Source organism: Podarcis pityusensis (genome assembly GCF_964106645.2).
Source record: "Podarcis pityusensis genome assembly, chromosome: 14".
In the NCBI taxonomy this organism is placed as follows: domain Eukaryota; kingdom Metazoa; phylum Chordata; class Lepidosauria; order Squamata; family Lacertidae; genus Podarcis; species Podarcis pityusensis.
In genome coordinates, this window is record NC_138039.1 from 858,960 (window position 1) to 881,397 (window position 22,438).

The 22,438-nt window shown below is 49.9% G+C and overlaps 2 protein-coding genes across 11 annotated transcripts in view; one reads left to right on the forward strand and one right to left on the reverse strand.

The window, feature by feature from the left end:
• The window catches only part of GTF3C1 (general transcription factor IIIC subunit 1), a 39,014-nt gene extending 23,368 nt beyond the window's left edge, over positions 1-15,646 (reverse strand). Inside the window, exons 1-17 of one of the 3 annotated variants that reach the window (XM_080981336.1) lie at positions 15,411-15,646; positions 14,274-14,483; positions 12,956-13,129; positions 12,145-12,288; positions 10,296-10,392; positions 9,784-9,907; positions 9,099-9,257; positions 8,165-8,280; positions 7,726-8,059; positions 7,126-7,337; positions 5,489-5,631; positions 5,169-5,322; positions 2,788-2,891; positions 1,866-2,035; positions 1,504-1,752; positions 704-849; positions 240-337 (exon numbers count right to left, since the gene is read on the reverse strand). In XM_080981336.1, coding sequence (XP_080837462.1) covers positions 240-337; positions 704-849; positions 1,504-1,752; positions 1,866-2,035; positions 2,788-2,891; positions 5,169-5,322; positions 5,489-5,631; positions 7,126-7,337; positions 7,726-8,059; positions 8,165-8,280; positions 9,099-9,257; positions 9,784-9,907; positions 10,296-10,392; positions 12,145-12,288; positions 12,956-13,129; positions 14,274-14,483; positions 15,411-15,631 — 2,855 coding nt within the window. In that variant the 5' untranslated portion in view covers positions 15,632-15,646. Of the gene's footprint in view, positions 1-239; positions 338-703; positions 850-1,503; positions 1,753-1,865; positions 2,036-2,787; positions 2,892-5,168; positions 5,323-5,488; positions 5,632-7,125; positions 7,338-7,716; positions 8,060-8,164; positions 8,281-9,094; positions 9,258-9,783; positions 9,908-10,295; positions 10,393-12,144; positions 12,289-12,955; positions 13,130-14,273; positions 14,484-15,410 lie in introns of those variants that run through there. The other 2 variants (XM_080981335.1, XM_080981337.1) reach the window with 2 other exon arrangements.
• Positions 15,647-15,702: 56 nt separating this feature from the next.
• KATNIP (katanin interacting protein) overlaps positions 15,703-22,438 on the forward strand; it is a 35,123-nt gene continuing 28,387 nt past the window's right edge. For 3 of the 8 annotated variants that reach the window (XM_080981338.1, XM_080981345.1, XM_080981344.1), the window contains exons 1-5: positions 15,703-15,865; positions 17,375-17,451; positions 18,759-18,928; positions 20,553-20,653; positions 21,485-21,619. In XM_080981338.1, coding sequence (XP_080837464.1) covers positions 17,390-17,451; positions 18,759-18,928; positions 20,553-20,653; positions 21,485-21,619 — 468 coding nt within the window. In that variant the 5' untranslated portion in view covers positions 15,703-15,865; positions 17,375-17,389. Of the gene's footprint in view, positions 15,866-16,013; positions 16,074-16,103; positions 16,123-17,374; positions 17,452-18,758; positions 18,929-20,552; positions 20,654-21,484; positions 21,620-22,438 lie in introns of those variants that run through there. The other 5 variants (XM_080981341.1, XM_080981339.1, XM_080981340.1 and 2 more) reach the window with 5 other exon arrangements.

A 22,438-nucleotide genomic window follows, 5' to 3' on the forward strand; every position in this document is an offset into this window, starting at 1 on the left:
TCAGTTGCATTCATAAATTTTCCCTTATGCAGAGGATGAGAGTGGTGTTGGTTTGACATGGACAGCTCTTATAAAATCACACAGCCGTTCTACCTTTTTAGAGAATGATTCGCACTGCTCTAATATTTCCCAGGTTTGGATTCCGAGCTCGTGGAGCTGGACCTTTGAAAAGTCTGGTATTCTCCACTACTCTGAAATTGCACCCTTTGCCCAAATCTACGCCTGCTGAAGATGCTTACCTCTTGTAAAGGAGCTTCTGGCGGATCGACCTTGGAAGGTATCGGATCAACGTGTGTTTCTTCAGGGGATCATTTAAATAATCTTCCAGGTTATCTACCTAAAAATTATGAATTAAATTTCAATGTAACTTAAGTCTGGCTAACTTTCTGCTTTTCCTAAGCAAAGCCCAGGGATATTTTGTTAAAAAACAGAACAGCTGCAAAGAAGGCTATGGCAGCAGCAGGGAAGCTGAAAAGGCCCCCACAGGAGGCTGCCCAGGACCTCCGCCCGTGGCCTTGGCTAGCGGTGCCCCTGGGTGTGGCAAGCAGCTTTTGCCCCACCACCAAAGGATTTAACTGCCACCCCTCCAAAGGATCGGGCGGCAACTTGTAGCCACAGCAGAACTGGCGGGAAATTGGGAGCAGAAGCCCCGAGGGGCAGCTGCCTTTCGGCCGAGAGAAATCCCTGAAGTGAAGCCCAGCACCTTGTAGCTGACTTGCACTATCTGGGTAAAGATGGAGAGTGGCAGGCAGAGGAGGATGTCGCTGACGAGAGCCCACCCATGGCCAAACTCCCGGTGGAGCGGGAGAGGAGGGACGTGCCGCTTCCACGAGGCGTCGTCCACGTACACTGCAAGGGAAAGAGAGAAAACGGTTCTCACAGCCGCAACAGACCCATCTCCTTTCACGGGGGGGGGGGGGTCAAGGGAGATTCACACCAACACAGGTATCTCTGGTGTGGAATACTGTGGGGAGCTCTGGGCGCCTCACCTGCAGGAGGATACTGCACAGCGTGGAGACTGACTTCCGCAACGCAGCTCACCTTCTGATTGGCTGCAGGATCAAAAGCCGCAAATGCCTCCGAGTGCCGCCCCTTCCTTCCCGCTGAGGTGGCTGAGCAGGAGGAAGCGGCAGCAGCGCGGAGGCTGTCTCCACCACCCAGGCCAGTGGCATGGGCTTTGTGCCCTGCTGAGAGAGAAGACGCCGACGCTGCCGAAGACGAGGCAGTGTCAGCGGCTGTGGCATGAGTGGCATAGGCGGGGGGGCCCTTCAGGAGGAGGGGTGCTTTTGGGAGGTGGTGGGTCCGGCCCCCCACAAGGTCTGAGGGACAGTGGACTGGCCCCCTCCTGAAAAAGTTTGCTGACCCCTGATTTACACTCTCTTTTAATTATACAGTTTCATTGCTTTTATTCAAAATACTTTCAGATATGAGCCGACGGAGAAATGCTTTCAGACCAAGCATCGAGCCGTCCTCTGGACTACCTGCTTGCTCCCGATTCCTCACCTGCCTGGTCCCCAAGCGCCTCGCAGCCTTCTTGGCTCCCGGCTGCTGCTCTCGGCTCCTTCTCTTCCGTCCCGCCAGGCAGGCTGGAGTCAAGGCCTTGCAGGCTGTCCGCTGCCTCCTGGCTACAGCTCCATCTCCTCTGCTGGGCGCTGAGAGGGTGCCCATAAACCAAGTACCAGAGGAAGAGGTGGGCCACCTTTAAGCGAGGCATTTTGGGGAGGAAGCCCAGGGAGCGCCCAAGGCCTGGCACTGAAGAAAAGCAGAGGGTTTGTGTTGGAGAGAAACAGGCAGGAGCTACTGCCCACCACTCCTTACACAGAACCCTCCCCCCAGAAACAAGCAGAAGCAGGAAAAGCCTTTACCTGTGACTGGGTGGTAGCTTAACTTGGCAGCACGCGCCTTTCTGCCAGCCGCCTCCGCTTTGCAAGGAGAGAAGCAGCCCTCCATCTCCCTCAGGGCAGCCCCAAGTCCAGACTCCTGGCTTCCTTCATCCAAACTCTCCTGAGACATTGGCGTCTGTGGGACTTTAATCCTGCAGTTATGAAGGGAAAGTGAAGCTAGGCACCAGTGTTAGGAATCTGCACAGCAGGCTCCAATGCTCAGTCCCCAGAAACACCACAATATTCACTGAACAACCAGCTAGGAACACGGCTCTTCTGTAGCCATCTGCCTCCTGCCATTTCCTCGAGCCACAAGCGGGACAACTGGTGTCTGTAGAGGACTGGAAAGCGTTTCAGAAACCCCACAAGTGTGGGGCTCCCCCCACCAGGAAGTAGGCAGGAGGACAGCACCTCCTCTAGATAAGTGCCATGGGAAGAGGGAAGAGAAACCAAGCCTTTTGTGTCATTGGCCCAGTCCTGTGGAACACCCTGCCACTAGATTCAGTGGGCACCTTCTGTTCCACTTTTCTGTTCCGCCAGGCCTAGGCAGGCCATTAAGCGCGCGCGCACACACACACACACACCAATGATCTACTGCTGTTTGTTTTTAATTCTTTTGATTTCAACTTTTTATGATTTTACTGCATGGTTTTATGATTTTATATTGTTGTGAACCACTGCAATGTACTTCTATGACACAGCAGTACATACATTACATATAAAATAAATAAGAGATCTTGGTCCACCAGTCCAAATCACCAGGGGGTGGAGGAGGGAGGGAGGGAGGGAGGGAGGGAGCTGCCCAGTTCTGAACGCCCTCCTGTTGCTTGGAAATCTTGCCAGTCAGAGCCTGCCCAGCTTCTGCTGGCAGCCCCTGCCACCCTCTTTCCCTCCCGCCACCTACCTGTTCACGGTGCTTGAGTTGGAGATTCGGAAGCGAACTTGCTCAATCGCGCTCTTCACCAGTGGGTCGCTGGGATTCACCGAGGGGTCGACTACAAACTCCACCTGCCAAGCAGAGGCAGAGAGAGAGACAGAAGAAGGCTTGGTGAGGAGAGGCCGAGCAAAAGAGGCGCGGTGCTGAGGGCAGCCCTTTCCCCTTCCTGTCTGTGAAGCTCCTTGGGAGACACCTTGCTTTTGCCCAAGGCCCCAGGCAGCCTTCTGGGCAGGGGACGAGCTCCAGCCCAAGGCCACTTAGGAGGAACGGCCACTCTGGGTGGGAGGCGCTGGCGGGTGGCAATGCCAGGACTGAGAGCAGAGAGGGAGAAGCCGTGGGCCGAGTCTTCAGAGAGGAGGCTGTCAGGAATTCAGCCTACACTCGAGCAGGACCCTGGCAGAGACACATGCCCGACTGGCAAGTTCCCTCCCTCCTGGTCGGTTGTATACTTAAGGATCCGCAGAGTTTGTGCATCATGCGTGTGACAGACTTTAGCAACTCAGTGTTTTGGCTAATCTACTTTATTTACATCTAAACACACACAGAGCACTGCAACATAGCTCCCCCTCTCTCTAGCATCAGACAGCAAAGAGAAAAAGAACAAAGGACAATAGTCACACTTCACGGAACACAGGAACACAAACATCCTGTCTCCGTCACTTCCCACTCTGTGGAATGAAAACATACACCGCCATGTGAAAGACAACAATCCCATGACTGTAATCATAGAGCAGGAATTCTAACAGGCGGGTGGCAATGCCAGTACTGAGAGTAGAGAGGGAGAAACCGTGGGCAGAGTCTTCAGAGAGGAGGCTGAATCAAACCATTGGAGGACAAGATGCCAAGGACTTTTCCCAGGTGAGGATGAGGACACACACATGGCCCACAGTCAAGCCAGAGGTGTAACTGGGGGGGGGGGGGGCAATGAGCACACCGTGGGGGGCGGCACTTACTGTGAGCGACCCACGTGTCTCTCCTGGGAGTAACGCAGTGACTTGGGCACCTGCAGGCTCTGCGCTGCCCAAAAAAGCGACACGGGCCTGCATGACTTCGGAGCAGAACGGGGCTCAGGCACTGGGATTCTGGTGTGCCTCGCGCCACAGGCACCTTGCCCCCCCCCCCGGCACCCAAGCAGCTAGCTAAGCCGCTGAGACAAGCAGAGCAGACTGGCCCCTCAGAGCAGGTAAGATTCCTTGTCCATCTAGGATTGCCTGTTGGGTTCAAGTTACAAGAAAGGGGGCTCCGAGTAAACATCAGGAAGAACTTTCTGGCCATGGCAGTGTTCAACAGCGGAAGAGGCTCCCACAGAAGGTGGTGGACTCCCATTCACCGGAAGTTTTTAAACAAGAAGTTGGAAGTGCGGGAGATTAGCAGCCAAACCTAGCGTGCATATTCTGGTCAGTTAGCATGAGAAGGGGCTAAATTTCACACAGCTGTATTGCCAATAGACAGATACTCAGACCATAGACGTACAGTTGGTAGAGCAGGCTCTGTGTGATCTCATTTCCCCTCCTCTCCTGGAGAAAAAGGAGCATCTAGTACTTCCTGTTCCTCTTCCTTTGACCAGCGTCGGGTGCTCCAACTTTAGGCAGGTGCCTGGAGCTGGTTATACAGTACATAAAAGTATTTTGCCTGCATTGGTTTTACTGCTGCTATTGTTGTGAACCAATGCATGATTATAAAGTAAGTAAATATTTTGTTTAAACTTACAAGTTGTTGAACGGACAAGAAAGGGAGAGCCAGCTTACTTTGTAGCTGGACTTGCCCAGAATAAGGTTTTACAGCCCAATTTCTATGCTTTTAATTTTTCTGCCAAGAATGGGAGTTTAAAACTCTGCTCAACCCACACGTGTGGGAGCTGGGAGGGAGAAACTGCAATTAAACCCATCCCACAGGGTGGCCATCCATCAGGGATGCTTTAGCTGCGATTCCTGCATTGCAGGGGGTTGAACTAGATGGCCCTCGGGGTCCCTTGCGACTCCCTATTTCATGATTCTATGAGCGGCAGTGGCTCCCCGGCAGAGGACTCAGGCTGCTGTCTCTTTCTTATCACTGGGTACCTTGAGACCCTCTAGGACAGCGGTTCTCAACCTATAGGTCCCCAGATGTTGTTGGACTACAACTCGCATCATCTCTGAGCTCTGGCTTTGCTAAGTAGGGGTGATGGGAGTTGTAGTTCAACAACATCTGGGGACCCACAGGTTGAGAACCATTGCTTTAGGAGGACTGAACTTCAACCATCTCCATCACCCTTCCCCAAATCCACTAGCTGGAAAAGATTTGCACCTCCAATATCACCCGGATGGGCAACACTAACATGCCAGGGGGAGCCCTGGCAGGCAGTGTACCTTTCTGCTGATGCCATCCTGGATGACCGTGGTGCGGAAGAGGCGCAGGAGGCCTTCCTGGGAGAGCTTCTGCACTAGGCGGACAATGGACTTCTTGCAGCACCTGGTGGAAACCCCTTCCTGCTTCTCCTGGTCCATTATCATCTTCTGAAGGCTGCAACAAGGCATATACACACTGATTTATTATTGCATCCAATCCCACATTTTCCTCCAAGGAGCCCAACTCACTCCCTGTGGAATGTGCCCTGGTGGAGCAGGGAGCAGGCTGCCCGGCAGGCAAGGGGGAAAAGCTGGTGCTCGCTTCCGAACCCCCGACTTACGCAAACAAGCTTTCGATCAAGCGGAGGTTGCGCACGGCCTCTATGATGAGGTTGCGGCGCTTCAGCAGGCGGTAGGTCTCGTGGGAGCGCTCCACCCCCGAGGCTCGCCAGCCCTTCTCTTTCTTCTTGACATCACAGCTTTTCTGGCACAGGGGCAGAAAACCACAGTTTATAGAGGCCAGGTGAAATCCTGCCGCCCAGACGCTCATTACGCCACACTCGGGACAAGGAAACCAAAAGAGAAGCCCCCGGCAGTGAGAGAGAAAGGGGGAGTTGGACAAACTGGCCGCCACCCCACCCTCCTCTGCACACCCACTTCCTTTCCACACACAGCAACCTACACCAAGGTTATCGTCCAGGTACCACCTGCACAAAGCTGCAATCACGGAAGTAAACCACACGTAAGTTGTGGGTCCCCTGTAGCAGAAACTGGGTGGAACTTGTAGAGGCTGAAGCAAGAGCCGCCAAGTTTGACTGTTGCAACTGGGGCTCAGCAGCTGCTCGGCCAATTGGCAGCCCTAAAAGAAGACTTGCTAGTGGGCTACGCCTGTGGCATCAACCCCAAAGGGAATCCACCCTTTGGGACTGGACTGAAGTTTGTGAGTTTGGGAAGAAGTGCACAGGCTCTTGACCATGCACGAGACTTTCAGTGCACCCAGACTGAGGGAGTGTTGGGGCCCTAGGAGTTAGTCCCCCCTGGGTATGAGACAGGTTTCAACGCCCAGGTGAGACATGGTGTGCAAGGCCTGCGATGCACTCCCGGCCCTTTGTGGCTGGAACCTTTGGCGCGTGAAGCAAGTGCCCTGCTGCTGAAGTAGAGGCTCAGGACAGATGGATACACTTCCTGGCCCAGCGCAGAAGCACTGCCCCCTTCTCTTTTGTCTTTTATTTATTTTGACAAACTAATAATAATAAAGAAATAAGAATAAAAATGTGCACCTCACCCCCGAGACCATTCCATTGTAACTATCCAACCTCCCAAAATTTCAACACATCTTGCAGCATTTTGACCCCTTTCCATTTCAACAGTACAAATTCTACAAATACCCTTCATAACTCCTCAAATTAATATTTGAGGATATATTCCCCATCTTACCTTAATGGCACATGTTAATTTATCTTTAATAGGTACACCCCACACCTCTTTATACCATTCTTCCATTTTAGAATCTGCTTGCCCCTTCCACTTCCTAGCTATCATAATTCGTGCAGCTGTCAATAAATTTGTGAGCAAGTCCTTCATCGCCTGCGAACCATCCGCCCGTTGTCTCCTTTCCCCACAACCTCTTTTAATTATCTTCTTGATCCTCCATTTCCAGTTTTATATATTTCACTGGTTTCCCCTTTTATAAACGTATTGCTGTGCCACCTTCTGATGCCCACTGGGTCGTGGAAATGCCAGCTCAAAAGCCCCCAGGAACATCCCCTCTCACTCCCTGAGGCTGAACCGCCTGAAGCTGGCTCCTCCATCAGCCAACCCACAGCAAACGTGGCCCTCCAAGCTGTCCATAGCAGGCAAGGGAGGTGACCCCCCCTCCAGTGACTCTGGCCCCCCGTCCCAGCTCACACCTTGCGAAAGACTTTCCATCCCAAGTGTGCGCACTAGCAGCAAATGTTCAGGCTTTAAGGCCTCTTACTTTGGGAGTCTCCAGCTTGACTTCCTCAACCAGAGCCATACCATCAGCATGATCTATAAAATGGGCACAATTTGAGAGGCCACTTTCCTGCTTTAGTGTGTCCAAAGTGGAATCATCATTTGCGGTGTGTTCAGGAAGCTCTTCTGGGTATTCAGAAGGGCGCAACGGAGACAGCTTCCTCCCCAGGGTCCTTGGAGCTAGCAATTTCTGGGCTAGTTTTAAGAAAAGACACAGAGGGAGAGGAAACACAGAGCTGGTCAGCAACACAACCAAGCAACTGTTGCAAGCTTTGCTGTATCACAGGCAATGGGTCAGATGCTGACAGAGATTATGGTTTTCTGGCGATCTTGAGCAATCCTAACCCCCCTAATTAAGCACCTGCCCCCTTTATACAGATAAAAGAGCTCAGCACTCAGACCTTATTAAAAACTTTGTTCTAAAGTCATGCAATTTCTGCAACATTACAAACCACTTTGTTGTTCTTAAGGCTGCAAGCAGACAGAGAGAGAGACAGACAGAGAGAGAGACAGACAGACACAGAGCCTGACATGGCCACTGAGGAAGGAAGTGGCCCTCTTGGCCAAAGCTCACCCCTTGTACCTTTCACTGGCGTTGACTGGCACGGGCTGCCTCCTCCTCGGAAACCGAGCCTGAGCAGCGACGCTGAGCTGGCGCTCCTCGGCTTCCCGCCTTCTCTCGCCTCCTCCTCGTTCTCCGATTCAGAGAGCAGAGGCATCTCCTCCTCCTCCTCTGCTGCAGAGAGCTGCTCCTCCCCGGGCAAGGAGTCGTCAGGGGCCACCGACACGCTGGCCATGGCCAGCTGCTCACTCCGAGCCTTCTCCCGCTCAAACTGCCGGCTGAGGTCGCTCTCTTCCGCAAACGTGCAGGTGATGTATTTGGTCGTCCGCTGCCTGCCTTCGTCTTCCATGAATCCCTAAGCAAGGATCAAGACCGTTCTCAGCCTTTACCTGGCATTTCCTGCATGTTGAGGAAGGGGCCCGTGCGCAAGGCCAGCAGCGGAGGCCGTGACAAGTGTTACCTTGATCACTTTGTATCTCTCCAAGAGGCGGCAGAGCATCCTGGCTTCCAGCTTCCCCACATTCATGGCGGCTCGGAGTTCAGCTTGAGAAATGCCTTTGGTCCCCCAGCTTTCAACTGCAGAGGGGGAGCAGGGGAAAGCATAACATGAGGTCCGTATAGTTAAAGCTCTGGTTTTCCCAGTAGTGATGTATGGAAGTGAGAGTTGGACCTTAAAGAATGCTGATCGCCGAAGAATGGATGCTTTTGAATTATGGTGCTGGAGGAGACTCTTGAGAGTCCCATGGCCTGCAAGAAGATCAAACCTATCCATTCTGAAGGAAATCAGCCCTGAGTGCTCACTGGAAGGACAGATCCTGAAGCTGAGGCTCCAAGACTTTGGCCACCTCATGAGAAGAGAAGACTCCCTGGCAAAGACCCTGATGTTGGGAAAGATGGAGGGCGGAAGGAGAAGGGGAAGACAGAGGACCAGATGGCTGGACAGTGTTCTCGAAGCAACCAGCATGAGTTTGACCAAACTGCGGGAGGCAGTGGAAGACAGGAGGGCCTGGCGTGCTCTGGTCCAGGGGGTCACGAAGAGTCGGACACGACTAAACGACTAAACAACAACAGGTCCCCCCAAAGATGCTGAATGGTAGGAGAGTTCAGATGGGTTGAAGGGTAAGGTGGATCCTAAAAATATACACCTTAAGTGTCAAAGGCCAGGGTAAAGAGTGTGCCTTCAGCATTCGCTAAAAGCTGTCTAATGAAGGTGGCAGGTACACTTCTATGGGGAGTTCCACAGATCAGGGGCCACCACAGGTAAGGCTCTCTCTCGGGCCACTGCCCCCAAGCTTCTGAGGGTGAAGGAACTGCCAAGATGCCCCCCCTACTGACGCTTATTTCAACCCAACACCCAGCCCCTGAGATGTTTGGGGCCTGAGCCATTTACCTACTTAGCTCATACGCTTGAGTCAGCATATCCTTCTCATAGACAATGTCCACAGGCTGCACGGCTTTGGTGATCATTTCTTCGTCGTCGTCGTCATGGTAATCATCCACCTTCTTCCGAAACTCCTTCACTAGTTTCAGGCAGCGAACCATTACGTCAGTTCCTGGGAGCGAATGAACAAGCATACCCCCCCAGTTTGTCAAAACACAAAAGGAGACTTAGCAAGGCAGAAAACCGGAATCTCAAGAAATTGTGCTTCTGGGGGTGATATGCCTAAAAAAGGACTCATTCCACCCCCAGTTTTAACACGGAGTGTTCAGCCCCCTGCATACGGAGCAGGGACAGGAAACAGCTGTTCTTGGACTACAACTCCCATATCCATTGGCCCTGCTGGCTGGGGCTGATGGGAGATGGAGTCCAGCAATATCTGGAGGGTTGAAAGTTCCCCATCCCTGATCTAGAGAGAAGTACTGTGGTGGCAAGAGCTTCCACAGGGCCCTCTCTCTTCACTTTAAAGCAGGAGAACAACAACAGCAGCAGCAGCAATAATAATAATAATATAAAATTTGTTAATTGCTTTATCTTGTCCAAGACACCCTAAAGCGACTTACAAGGCTACTCTTCTGCGCAAGGGTGGCAGTGCCAAGGCAGCCTGACCCCCTTCCAGAAGCTGTGAGGTGCCCTCTTACCCTTCTTGGTCTTGAAGGGACCTCCATCAGGGTGAACGTCTTGTAACGGCACGGTCACAATCTTTCCAAAACCGGCATTCAGCATATACTGATAGAGACGCTTAAATGTTTTCTCACAGAGACCCTGTCGTTGTGCAATGAGAGAGAAGCAGTTTTAGGGCTGGCCGCAACTGACTTCAGGACGGAATGGCAGGCAAGCCTGTTTCCCCCGTAAGCCTCATGCCAAGCCCCCAACCCTCCTCGGAGGCTCAAGAAGCGAGAGAAACGAGGGCTGCTCCAAAGGCCCACAGAGAGAATAGACACATTTCTGCTTGGCTCTCGCTGGAGGCGAAACACAGCAGGGCAGAGGGGGCCTTCATGGGTCGGCACCCCCAAATGCCCCTGCGGCCCTGGGGAAGAAACACCACCTGAGAAGCTCCTCTCCGTCCGAAAGACTCCGGCAAAACAAGCACCACCCGCTCAGATGCAGGCAGACGGGTTTCAAGCGCATGGAAGAACAGCCAGGTGCTCACCAATTCCTCCCTTATGCTCGCCAGCGTCTCCATATGACCAGGTCGCTTGCTCAGCATAGTGGACAGCTTCTCCATGAGGATATCGTATTTGCTCCTCCTAAAACCCAAGAGAGGCAACCGTAAGCAGGCGGCACCAATGCCTCCTCACACCTGTAGCCAGAGGACGCCCGCCCCTTGGGTGGGGCACCAGCTGTGAGTGGCACAAGGAAAGCTCTGACCACCCCTAGGAAGAAGCAGACCAGGGTGGATAAAAATCAATGGTTTTAAAAAAATATATTGGATTTTCGGATGGGTAAGTGGTGCTCTGGTGGGACGTGGGCAAGACTAGGGGGCAGGCAGGAGGAAGTGCAGGTTGGGGGCAGAAATCTTGCTTGACATATGCAAGAGCATAGAGCAGGGTGGGGTTTTTTTGATTTAAATCGTATTTTTAAAATTAAATGCTTTTGGAGGAAAAATCTTGCTAAAGATAGTTTTCTGTTTAAGTTACATTATAGTCCAAAGGCTATTCAACAGGAAATAAGGATTTGTTTTCAGTTTTTCATTTGTGCTAAAACTCAGTCTAAGTTTTTTTTTAAAAAAACAAACAAACCCGTTTAACCAGTTAACAAACATGGATACATATGCTATAATGTTATAGTTTTAGTTAAATTAATTGTTTAAATTATTATTAAGGAAATGATTATTTTTCTCCTTCCAATAAAGTACAGCAGAAAAGTTGTCCAAATATAAACAGTTAACTTATATAACCTCACAATAATTTCATATTTATCTGTCTATGTATTTCTAATAGTATAGCCAAATCAGTAATTTTTGATAGAACTGTAAAAACTACTCTGAAAATTTATTATTCCAAAAATGAAACCTTTATCTGGTTGTAAATATTAAGATTAAGATTATACCAGCAAGAATGAGTCTTTCTGTAAAAAAAAAAAAGAGATTTAAATCAAGTCTTACTGACTAGTGATTTAAATCAAGTCTTACTGACTAGTGATTTAAATAGATTGGATTTAAATTAAATCCACCCTGAAAAAGACAGAGTCACCATTGCTGCTGGCCTCACAAGATGAAAGAGGCTTCATCCTGTGGGCTCAGCTAGATTGAATACCAAGGCCAGACTCTCTCCTTCCTCTGGCCTACAACAAAACTGCCCCAGTCAGAGAGGAGACAAGCTCCAGTACTCGCTGGAAGATGTTTATTTTCCTTTATGCATTTCAGAGTCAAATCTCTTTGACAGGAACTGTGAACACTTGCAATTTTGGGGAAAATGCAAAATCGCTTCAGATAAAGTATCATGTTTCCCTTCCTGTGCCTCCGCAATAAATAATGTTCTCCAGGTGATACCAAAAACAAGCAAAGTGGCCTATGACTGGGGTGCCTGAGGGTGTCTTGGTGCCACACTAGGGAGTTCCGGATATAGGTTATCACATGCTGTTATTTAAAACTAGATGGGATATTCTGCTGGTATCCTGGCTTGAATGTTATTGGGGTGGATTTTAATTGGTTAACCCGTTTTGCTGTTGGATTTTATGGGTTTCTATTTGCACATGGCTATAAATGGCTTTAAGAGGCCACTCTGTCCCCAAAATAGCCTAAAAACTTTTTAAATAAAGTAATAATTTGATCAGGAGAGCAGCAATGAAGGATGTTCAGTCATTTCCTCCCACGCTATTTCCCCCACCTAAGTCACTCCCCCAAGCTGAGATTAGCCAGGTGGTGGTGGGGACTCAGGTACTATTTGTCATTCCTGTGAAGGTGAAGGGGTGCATATAGATCAGGGGAAGAGCGTAGGAGGAAGCAATTAAAATACCCCCCCCCAGCACTGCTTCCTTGACCTCCCTGCAACACACACCTGTCAACATGAAAGTGGGTCAGGAGCAGGAGGATGGAGTGCTGCTGGGCCCCTGTTGGCAGCCTGATCACGTGGGACTGCATGGTGATGAGCCCATTTCTGTCCAGGACTCGTCGGTGGTAATGAAGCTTCCCGGAATCCACCCTAGGATGAGGACAGATTTTATGAAAATTAAGCACGCCACAGAAGGTGAAAGGAGACAAAAGCTAACCCTGTAGACCAGGCATAGGCAAGCTCTGGCCCTCCAGATGTTTGGGACTACGATTCCCATCATCCCTGACCATTGGTTAGCTAGGGATGATGGGAATTGTAGTCCCAAACACCTGGAGGGCCGGAGTTTGCTGTAGAGTGTAGACCAACAATAACAGGGCCAGAACCTGCATCTTCCAGGGAACCATGCAAGTGTCTTACACTATGTTAAGCCTGCTTAAAATTTAAGCTGGGATAAAATGGGCTAAAGAATGCTTCCCCCAAGCAATTAGCTAGCATTTGCCAGGCCTGTGATGTTTTGAAAGGGTAGGCTCTGGATACAGCTCAGGGTTGTGGCGTGTCCACAGTGATTTGGGGGTGCGGCTTGTCTATCATCATAGCAGCTCCACAAGAGACAGGCTCTAGCCTAACTTAAGACATTCCAGAATACCGCTGCAAAACAAACCAAGGCAATCCTATCCTCTTATGCCAGCCCACGGGACAAGGTATCTTCTCCAAACCAGAGGTGGATGTCTGACCACATGCTATCACTTCTGCCAGTGAAGCGCCACAGCTGGAGCCAGAATGAGTTACTGCAACAGGCCGCAACCCGGGCACTTACTTAAAAGCTGCGCTGAGGTCTCTTTGCAGCTCTCCCTGCCACCGGGCACGCCCCAAGCGCTCCAAAATGCAGTAGGAGAAGTCGGGAAGTTTTAAGTCTGGATCCCCTTCCCATCCTATTAGCGTTCTGTGGCGCAGCATCTGAGAGGCAACAATCACCAGCTTCTCTCCCCACCTGCAAAGCAGTAAGACATGAAAAGGAAGGTAATTTCCCCCATTCCCCAATGAATCACCCACTTTCTGTGCCACAGCAGCATTGCCATCAAGCTATGCAGCATTTTCTTCCTTGGGATCATTTTGTGTCTAGTAGTGGCTACTCAGACGGCATACGTAGGGCTGGAATACGCAAAGCAACGGGGGCACATTTCAACTCGCGACCCCACCCAAACAATAGGCTTTCTTGTCCAGATCCTCCCTATTCCCGAAAAGACACTGCAAAGCTGACCAAAGCTCCCATGAATCTGGAGTGCTGGTGGGCTCAAAGAGGCACTTTAAGCAAGCACCACGTAGCAAACCCAATCACCTCTCAGTAGCAAGAGGCTGAAGGAACTTCCACTTACACCTTCACTAATTACTTCCAAGCAAGTAGGAAAAGCTGACAATTACTAGATTCCCACATTTCCTTCTTCCCAAGATGAGTATCGCCATTAGTAACAGAACCACAGAAGTGACAAGCAGGCAAAGGTATTTCTTCTCTTGCAGCTTTTTTTTTAACAGGATAAACTTGGAAGGAGCAGGCTTGTTGGTTATTAGCCCAAAGCACAGGCGGCTAACCTGTGCCCCTGCTGTGATGTTGCTGGACTGGAATGATGATTCCTAACCATGACGACTGGGGCTGACTGGTGTTGGAGACCAACAGCATCTGGAAGGCCACAGGTTAACCACCTCATTTGGTGGCCCTTGTTTTAGCACATTCCCACAAAGGCACCCTTCTTCCCATCTCCACTTAGCTAGCCTAAATTTAGGTGCAGACATGTGGCACTCCACCCTTCTTTTGTCCTCCAGGAATAAGCTTTCACACTGATGTGTCAATTGAGAATGACGCCTGCCCACCCACATCCACCAAGTCTTAATGATAGTGACATTGTCACACTCCTTCATCTTGTTCCAGGTTTGCTTGACACCGGCATTCAAACTTTTACTGGAAAATACACTTTTCTTTCTACCTTATGACAAAGCTATACAATTCTCCTTTTGACTCCGTGGACAGTTCTGCAACAGAATAAATTCAACAGTCCTGCTCCACTTGCCCACTCTGCAGACCTCTGCCCCACCAATAGAGAGCCTGGAGCAAAAGCAACTAGCAAACGCTTACTCACTTCTCATAAGCTTCTGTATATGTGCAAAGGGGCCGTAAGTCTTTTGTTCTGACCAGGTCAGTAATATCCAGCCTCTCTTTAAAATACTGGCACGAACCCTGAATGCCTTCAGGGTGATCCAAAATCATGTGCACAGGATAAATGTCATCTAAAGGAACAGGATCTCTCTTGGTCTCCAGTATTCCTGTTTCAAGATCAATTTCTTCATACCTAAAATGAGAAGAAGAGAATTAGCTCTTCTCAACCCCAGCCTGCCTGCCCAAGATTTGCAGCAAGTGTTTTTTGGTTTTTTTTTAAAGAAGCTCCCCTCATTTCCTCTAAACAAAGATGTTGAAGCCTTTCCTCGTAGGGGAGCCGCTCCATCATGTCCTTGTCTCATTTTCATTGCCCTTTTCTGAAGTTTCTATAATATCCTTTTTGAGGGGAGGTGGCCAGAACTGTACACAGCACATCCCAAGCATGATGGCAGGGCCGGATTTAGGTTTGATGCGGCCCTGAAGGTAATGGGGCCCTTTATATGTCCAGCTGTCCTTTGTCAACAACAAATTGTCGCTTTTTTCTGTTGAAGATATGCTATACAATAATTGATGGACCTAATAGATATCTAAAGCCATTTGCACATGCAGAATGTAGGCACCCTATATATCGAAAGGAGCAAACCAGTGATATTTTAGGGAGCAGGCTAGCAGGCGGGGCCCAAGACTTACATCATAGGAGCCTACACAACACAAAACACTGTTGCTGTATGTAGGTTTTATTTTTATTTTTTTTAATCTTATATTTTGGAAATGTACATCCAGTTTTTTCCCCTGGAGGAACTCAATGGTACACAGTACTGGAAGCTTTTTTTCTTCGAGAACTGGAGCATTGGGGGACTAGGAGACCGCCAGTCTTATCTCAAACTCCTTTTCCCATATCTTGGCGGAGCCAGCCACGGGGCCTCCCCAGGACTAGAAACGTGAATGGCATCCGAGCCCTTGGGAAGAGCTTCCTGACGGCGGGGGGGGGGGCGGAGCAGGCTCTCCTTCGCGGGGGCTTCTTAAAGAGAGGCTCGGGGTCGCCCCCCCCCCGTCCGAGGCGCCGCTGCTCCTGCAGGGGGCTGGACTAGATGCCCCCTGGGAGCCCCTCCCGGCTCACCGGTCGTAGAGGTGCAGCGGCGGCCTGGGCTGAGGGAGCAGGTAGAAGCGGAGCTGCGCGTGCGCGGCGAGGGAGGCCCAGAGGAGCTGCCGGGCCTCGGGCTCGAGCGGCAGCGGGAAGGGCGGCACGCGGCCGGCCAGGCGCTCCCAGAGGGCCCCGGGGGTCGCGCCGTCCAGGCCCTCCAGCGCCACCTCGCCCAGCGCGGCCCACAGCGCCTCCATGGCGCCTCGCCCGCCCTCCTCCGGCGCGCCGGAAATGACGCGCCCCGCCTCCCAGCGCCGCTTCCGGCGGGGTCTCCATGGCGACGGCCCAACAGCGGCGCCGGGCAGCGGGGCCAGCGAGGAAGAGGAAGGAGAGGAGGAGGAGGAGGAAGAGGAGGAGGATGGAGTGAGCCCCGCCGCGCCTGCCAGGGCCGCGGCGCCCCCGGGAGGGTCCGGCGAGTGCGGGGCGACGGGGTAGGGGGCGAGCGGGGAAAGGGCCGGGGGGAGGAGCCGAGGGGAGGAGGCGGGGGGCGCCCCGGACTCCCGTCCCCACCGCTGACACCGCTGGCCAGGCTGCCTGCAGGGACTGGTCGTAATTCATCATCATCATCATCATCAGAATAATTGATTTATACTCTGGGCGGCTCCCAACAAAATCTTAAAAACACGATAAAAAAGATCTGTAAGATGAAATTACTACCTATTCAGGATGAGTATTGTAATAACTTTAGGTAATGATATATCAAGAATAGGAAAAGGTGAAATGCAGTGATGCAAAATTTAAGTTTGTAAACCATTAGGCGGGAGGGAGGGAAGTCCTTAGGCTCAGTTGAGCCAAAGAGATTTAATAAGAGGATATGATGTTACACAATGTGATTATATGTAAAACTAATAAAAAATATTATTTAAAAAACCTACTATAAAATATCAGACATTAAAAACTTCCCTAAACAGGGTTGCCTTCAGATGTCCTCTAAAAGTCTGATAGTTGTTTATTTCCTTGACATCTGATGGGATGTCATTCCAGCCGCTTCTCACAGGAAGAGAACTGCCAGAAGGCCCTTGGATCTGGACCTCAGGGTCCAGACTGAACAATGGGGGGTGGAGATGCTCTTTTAGTTATATGATTATCATTATCATTATTATTTTGACTTATTATTAGTTCAACCTCACCCGCAATGGTGCACTCCCCTTTTGTCTCAAGGTGGTATACACATAAATTAACAGCTACAAACGTAGAAGAAGCCCTTCCTCGATGGGCTAGGATGACCTTTGTGGTTCCTTCCAACTTTACAGTTCTATGATTCTTTGAAGAAAAACTCCCTCTCAAAAGCCATCAAGCATTAATAGAATTAAAACCATGCAAATAATTACCATGACAACAGCATGCCACCAGCCCTTTCCTTGAAAACAGTCTGTTCACAAAAGCCTCTTTGAAAAAGGAGGGAGCAGCCTGGCTCCTCTAGGCAGGGAGTTCCAAAGGCTGATGGGAGGTGGAGTCCAACAGCATCTGGAGGGCAGCACCAGGATGGGGCATGATGGCCTGGCCCCCCAGGAGGCAGCGCCACAGCTGCCCCCACTCAGCTTGCGCAAGGGTTCTGTTAGGAGAGGTGCCACTTTGGGCATGAGAAATTCACCAGTAGGCTGAAGAAGCACCACCATGGGCACCCCCAACGCCAGGCATCCCCCCTGCAGCAGACTCCCTCCTCCCCCGCCAAACAAGAACACAACCAGCAGGTGGGCACCAGCTACTTAGGCAGCCGAGGCAGAATGTCAGGCATTGGATTTGCAGGCAGCATGTGCCAGCCAGTGAAGCTGAACGTTGGGTGATTATTCAGGACAGTTGGAAGGAATTGCTTTATCTGGAGCCAAATTAAACTGGAATTTACTCCAAAGGGGATAGAGTGGCGGCCTCCAATGTGGACAGCTTTATAAACACCGCCCACGGCACCTGCAAAATGTTGCTTTGTTTCTGTGTTTCAGGCTTAACCAAAGGACATGGTGACTGACTTTGATGAGAAACATGATCAACATATAGTATTTCTTCAGCATAGAAACAGGTAGGCTGAAGGATGACCGGCAGGCCAGGAGAACAGATTTTGGGGGCCCTGGCTAGGCCTGCAGCCTGCTGCCTCTTCAGATATGGCAGGAGGCTGGGCAAGGGCCAATGAATCCTGGCAGGTCAGAGGCTTTGTGGGTGATGGGCCAGTTGCCTGCTCTGAATGGGCTTGCGCTTGAGTCATCTTTGCTGCTAGAGGCTTGGGGCCTCTCTGGCTTTTAGCAGCTTTGATGTGACAGCCATGGTGATTCCTGGATGAAGACATCCTAGTCATGCTGTTCTAGGTATTGACTCCAAGAGAATTTGCACTAATGGCCAATATGCTACCAGCCCAAATTTAAGGTGTTACTGCGAGGGTATGAAGCCCTAAACAACATGGGAGCAGCCTGTCTGAAGACCTTCTTTCTCCATATATTCACACCTATTCTTTGAGATCTGCTGGAAAAGCATTGCTTGACTGCCTCTTGTGAATGGGACATTCATTCATTCATTCAATTCGTATATAACCCTTTATCCAAAGATCCCAGGGCAGTGTGAAACATTAAAAGCATACGTAACATGGCATAATGAAAAACAAGAAAACAAAAACCATAGTAATAGTCTCCACACTTTTAAAAGGCTGTAGATTGTTTAATGGCCAGAGGCCTGGGTAAAAAGCAGCACCTTAGGCTGGCAACCTCTGAGCCAGATTCTTTCCTGGCAGGATTTATTTATTCAAACATTCTTGATGTCAGCTTAAGACAAGTAGTATAGAAATGTATGAATAAATAAATAAATAAATCCTGTCAGGAAAGAATCTGGCTCAGACCATGAAGGTCTTCCTGCTTAGATTTTCCTGCAAGAATCCTCTACACAAACAGACTGCAGACAAGGATGTGAACTTGGAGGTGGCATTTGGATAGCATTTTTAAAGGCAGAAAACCAGCTTATTGATTTAAAATATCAATAAACAACAGGTTTGTAGAAAAGCAAGCAGTAGCATAGTAAACTCAACAGTCCATCTTGGGGATTCCCAGGAACTCCTCCTTCCAGGGCAAGATGATTCTATATTGTCCTTAAATCTAGCAGACCCTGCACTCTGAGCAGAAGCAGAGGCAGGTTTCAGCAGACTACTTCTCTCACTCGGTGCTCCCCCAAATTTGGATAAATTTTGATGGTATTCCTCAGCTATTTGTAGGAGGAGCTCCATCATGGCTTTGTGGAGACTTCTGCATCACCACAGAAGTCGTCACGGTAGCATTTTCTGTAGAGAGAACGTGATCCTTGGAGAACCCTCAAATCAGAAACTTGGTGTGCTGCATATTTTAGGATATTGAAAGAGCTCAGAAGAAAGGACCCTATGCAGATTAAGCTGGAGCAGCTGGAACAAGGGTTTATTCTGTATGTGAACGGAGCGAACTCAGAACTAACCAGCCACCGCAAGAAAGTCAACCCTCAGAACTTTTTCAGAAGTGGCACACGAACAGCAAGGGGAAACTGTGAGTTCCTTCGTGACATAACTGTATTGAAACACCACTGCACCAGGAGTAGGCAGAAAGTAAGCTGGTGGTCATTTTCCATTGTGCCACCTCGTATCTGCTAGCCTTGAGAATCCTTAAATGAAGAAAACTTTGGGCAAGAGTGAAGGGTCTTTAGCAAGAGTGAAGGCTCAACACAGAAGTCATCCCCCAGCTCTTAAGAGGTTCTCCTGATCACACCACCTCATTTGTGAATTTGACACACATTGGTGGACTTTAGGGAATCTCTAGCTTTTTAGTAAATCACCCAGACAAAAGCGGACTCCATCTGCCTTGCATCGTGCCACTGAAGGGTCGATTTCTCTGTTTGGGCACACAGGCTTTCTGCCATGTGCAGAGCCTAGAATAGAAACCAGCTCAGGAAAGGCATTTTGTTCTAGTTGACCCCACCCTCCCATTTCATCTACAGTAACTCTCCTCAAGTGACTTTAACGCCTCCAAGATGCTACAGCATCATCTCTGCCCCTTTGAGTCCCCATTCTCAGGTCCTTCTACAGCTAACGAAAGCTGTGACGTGTGTGTGTGGTGAAGCATAGAGTGAGAAAGGGGCATAAGCTGCTGGGCTCACTGCCTGGTGTCCCATACCTGCCATTACCAGCGCTGCTCCCTGGTCAGCCGACACAGAAGGCATTTTGGGAGAGGAAGGAAGCACCCAAAGCACTGCTGCTGCATGCAACATGGGCAGCCCTTGCCTGATGTGCCCCTCCCCCTACAGTTTCTAAATTCTAGGAACCTTCAGTGCAGCTGAGGATACACCTGACCTGCAGCTCAAGAGCTGACAGAGCAGCGAGTCCCAGTAACTCATGGTGCGAGTCTTTCCCACATTTGGAACCGTGTTCCTCTTTTTTAGCGGCAGCTAAAAAAGCCAATGCAATTCTGGGCTGCATCAATAGGAGTATAGCACCTAGATCAAGGGAAGTAATAGTGCCACTGTATTCTGCTCTGGTCAGACCTCGCCTGGAGTACTGTGTCCAGTTCTGGGCACCACAGTTCAAGAAGGACACTGACAAACTGGAACGTGTCCAGAGGAGGGCAACCAAAATGGTCAAAGGCCTGGAAACGATGCCTTATGAGGACCGGCTAAGGGAGCTGGGCATGTTTAGCCTGGAGAAGAGGAGGTTAAGGGGTGATATGATAGCCATGTTCAAATATATAAAAGGATGTCACATAGAGGAGGGAGAAAGGTTGTTTTCTGCTGCTCCAGAGAAGCGGACACGGAGCAATGGATCCAAACTACAAGAAAGAAGATTCCACCTAAACATTAGGAAGAACTTCCTGACAGTAAGAGCTGTTTGACAGTGGAATTTGCTGCCAAGGAGTGTGGTGGAGTCTCCTTCTTTGGAGGTCTTTAAGCAGAGGCTTGACAACCATATGTCAGGAGTGCTCTGATGGTGTTTCCTGCTTGGCAGGGGGTTGGACTCGATGGCCCTTGTGGTCTCTTCCAACTCCATGATTCTGTCCTTAGGGCACACGATAATCTGTAGGAGAGTTTGTGTGTTGAAAGCCTTGCCTCAGGGCAGGGAATGGCACTTGACAGCCTTTGAACCCTCCTTGTTCCAAGACTCAGCTCCAAATTTCCTTTCAGGTTCCAGTTCGAGAGCCCTGTTACAAGACGACGACGGCAACCTACAAGGGAGGAGCACGCAAAGTGCACCAAGTAAAATCCAGCGCCGAGGGTGGCTCCAGGTAGGGAGGAGAAGGGTGCACACACTTTGCTCCTTGATGGCCCCAGATTCTGGTTGGGAAAAGTGGCAGAGCAGCTTTTAAACTGATCACTGGGGTGAGGGGAAAAGCCAGCAGGAGCCAAGGAGTGTCCCATTTGGAACAAATGTCCCTGGAGGATGAAGATGAAAAAAGACAGTTTCACTTGGGAAGTGTAGAGCTGGGCACTGAGTTTGTAGCCTAGTCCAAGACTGATGCTCAACCTAACCATTGCAGCACATTAGCCCTACATTGCAGGTTCACATTGAGAGCCAGTGTGGTGTAGTAGTTAAGAGCGGTGGACTCGTAATCTGGGGAACCGGGTTCGCGTCTCCGCTCCTCCACCTGCAGCTGCTGGGTGACCTTGGGCCAGTCACACTTCTCTGAAGTCTCTCAGCCCCACTCACCTCACAGAGTGTTTGTTGTGGGGAGGAAGGGAAAGGAGAATATTAGCCGCTTTGAGACTCCTTAGGGTAGTGATAAAGCGGGATATCAAATCCTCTTCTTCTTCTTCTTCTTCTTCTTCTTCTACACATCAAGCCTTCTAGCCTGTTGGTTCGATCCCGCTTAAGGGATTCAGCTTGTTAACGTAGGGCCGAAAGCATGCAAGAGAAAGTGTGAAAACAATGGTGGCCATTAGACTGGATTAAGACCATTCCAGAGCCCAGAGGATGCGAGGGCAGGCACAGAACACCAGCCAAATAATAGCTGGTGGGATTACAATGGATACTTGCCAGCGTGAAGGCAGTAGCAGATTCCTGTTTATTCCTCAAAAGAGTCAAACTTAACACACACAATGGGTTTTCCATTTTCTAGAAAGCAGTGCAGATCAAAACAGAAAGTGGATCCAGACTCCATGTCTCTCCTCCTTCAGAGTACTCTGAGGATTTTGAACCTTATGAAAGCCTAAGCTCGCATTCAAGTGACTGTGAACAGGATGACGCTCGCCAGGTATGGGCCTCCACCATTTTGCGAAAAGCATCTTTTATTATCGAAGGTGAAACTCTGGCACTAACACCAGGAAACAATTCTCCCTTCCAAGAAGGGTCTTGCATTGATTTTTGTGCCTTGTTTCTTCTTACGTTCATCACACACACACACATTTGCACATGTGTGTACACATGCACAGACTCAAACTAGCCACCTAGCCAAGGAATTTTAGCTTTTTCAAATATTTCTTCTTGGGTCTTTCGCAGGAAGGTGATGTCTCCAGCAAAACCTCTGAATCCATTGTGGGTCTTGCATTCATGAGCAGCAACACCAGCAGTTGCATGTGTCATGAGGATCCACTGCTTTACCTTTGTGCTGATTTGTTTTTGATTTGTGCTAAACTGTGGTCTGCAACTTTAAACAATATTTAAGGTAACTGTAAAAAATCCATATTAGGGCAGTAGCTGCATTAGGCTCACCAGAATGTCAAAATAGCGTGCAAGCTTAAAAGTTCTCCTCTTTGTCAGATTTGATGGCAAACAAAGCAGGAGTGGTGGAGGAGGGAAAAAGCTGGATGATCAGTGTCTCTAGGTGGAATGTGGAAAGAAGCAGGAGACATTCCAAGGAGGCCTGTCAGATGCTGTTCAGGTTTCAGGTTGCAGCTATGGAAGAAGGAACATGTCGCAGGGAACCTGTATCATTTGCTGGTGCTCTGTGAAGAACACCAAGCTTGCACAAGATGTTGCACCTCTAACTTCCTCCCCTCTCACCAGTTTTTGCAAGTGTGGTGTTTTTTCTCCCTGACAGAAACTGCCTCCAAGATGCTTACCTTGCCCTGCA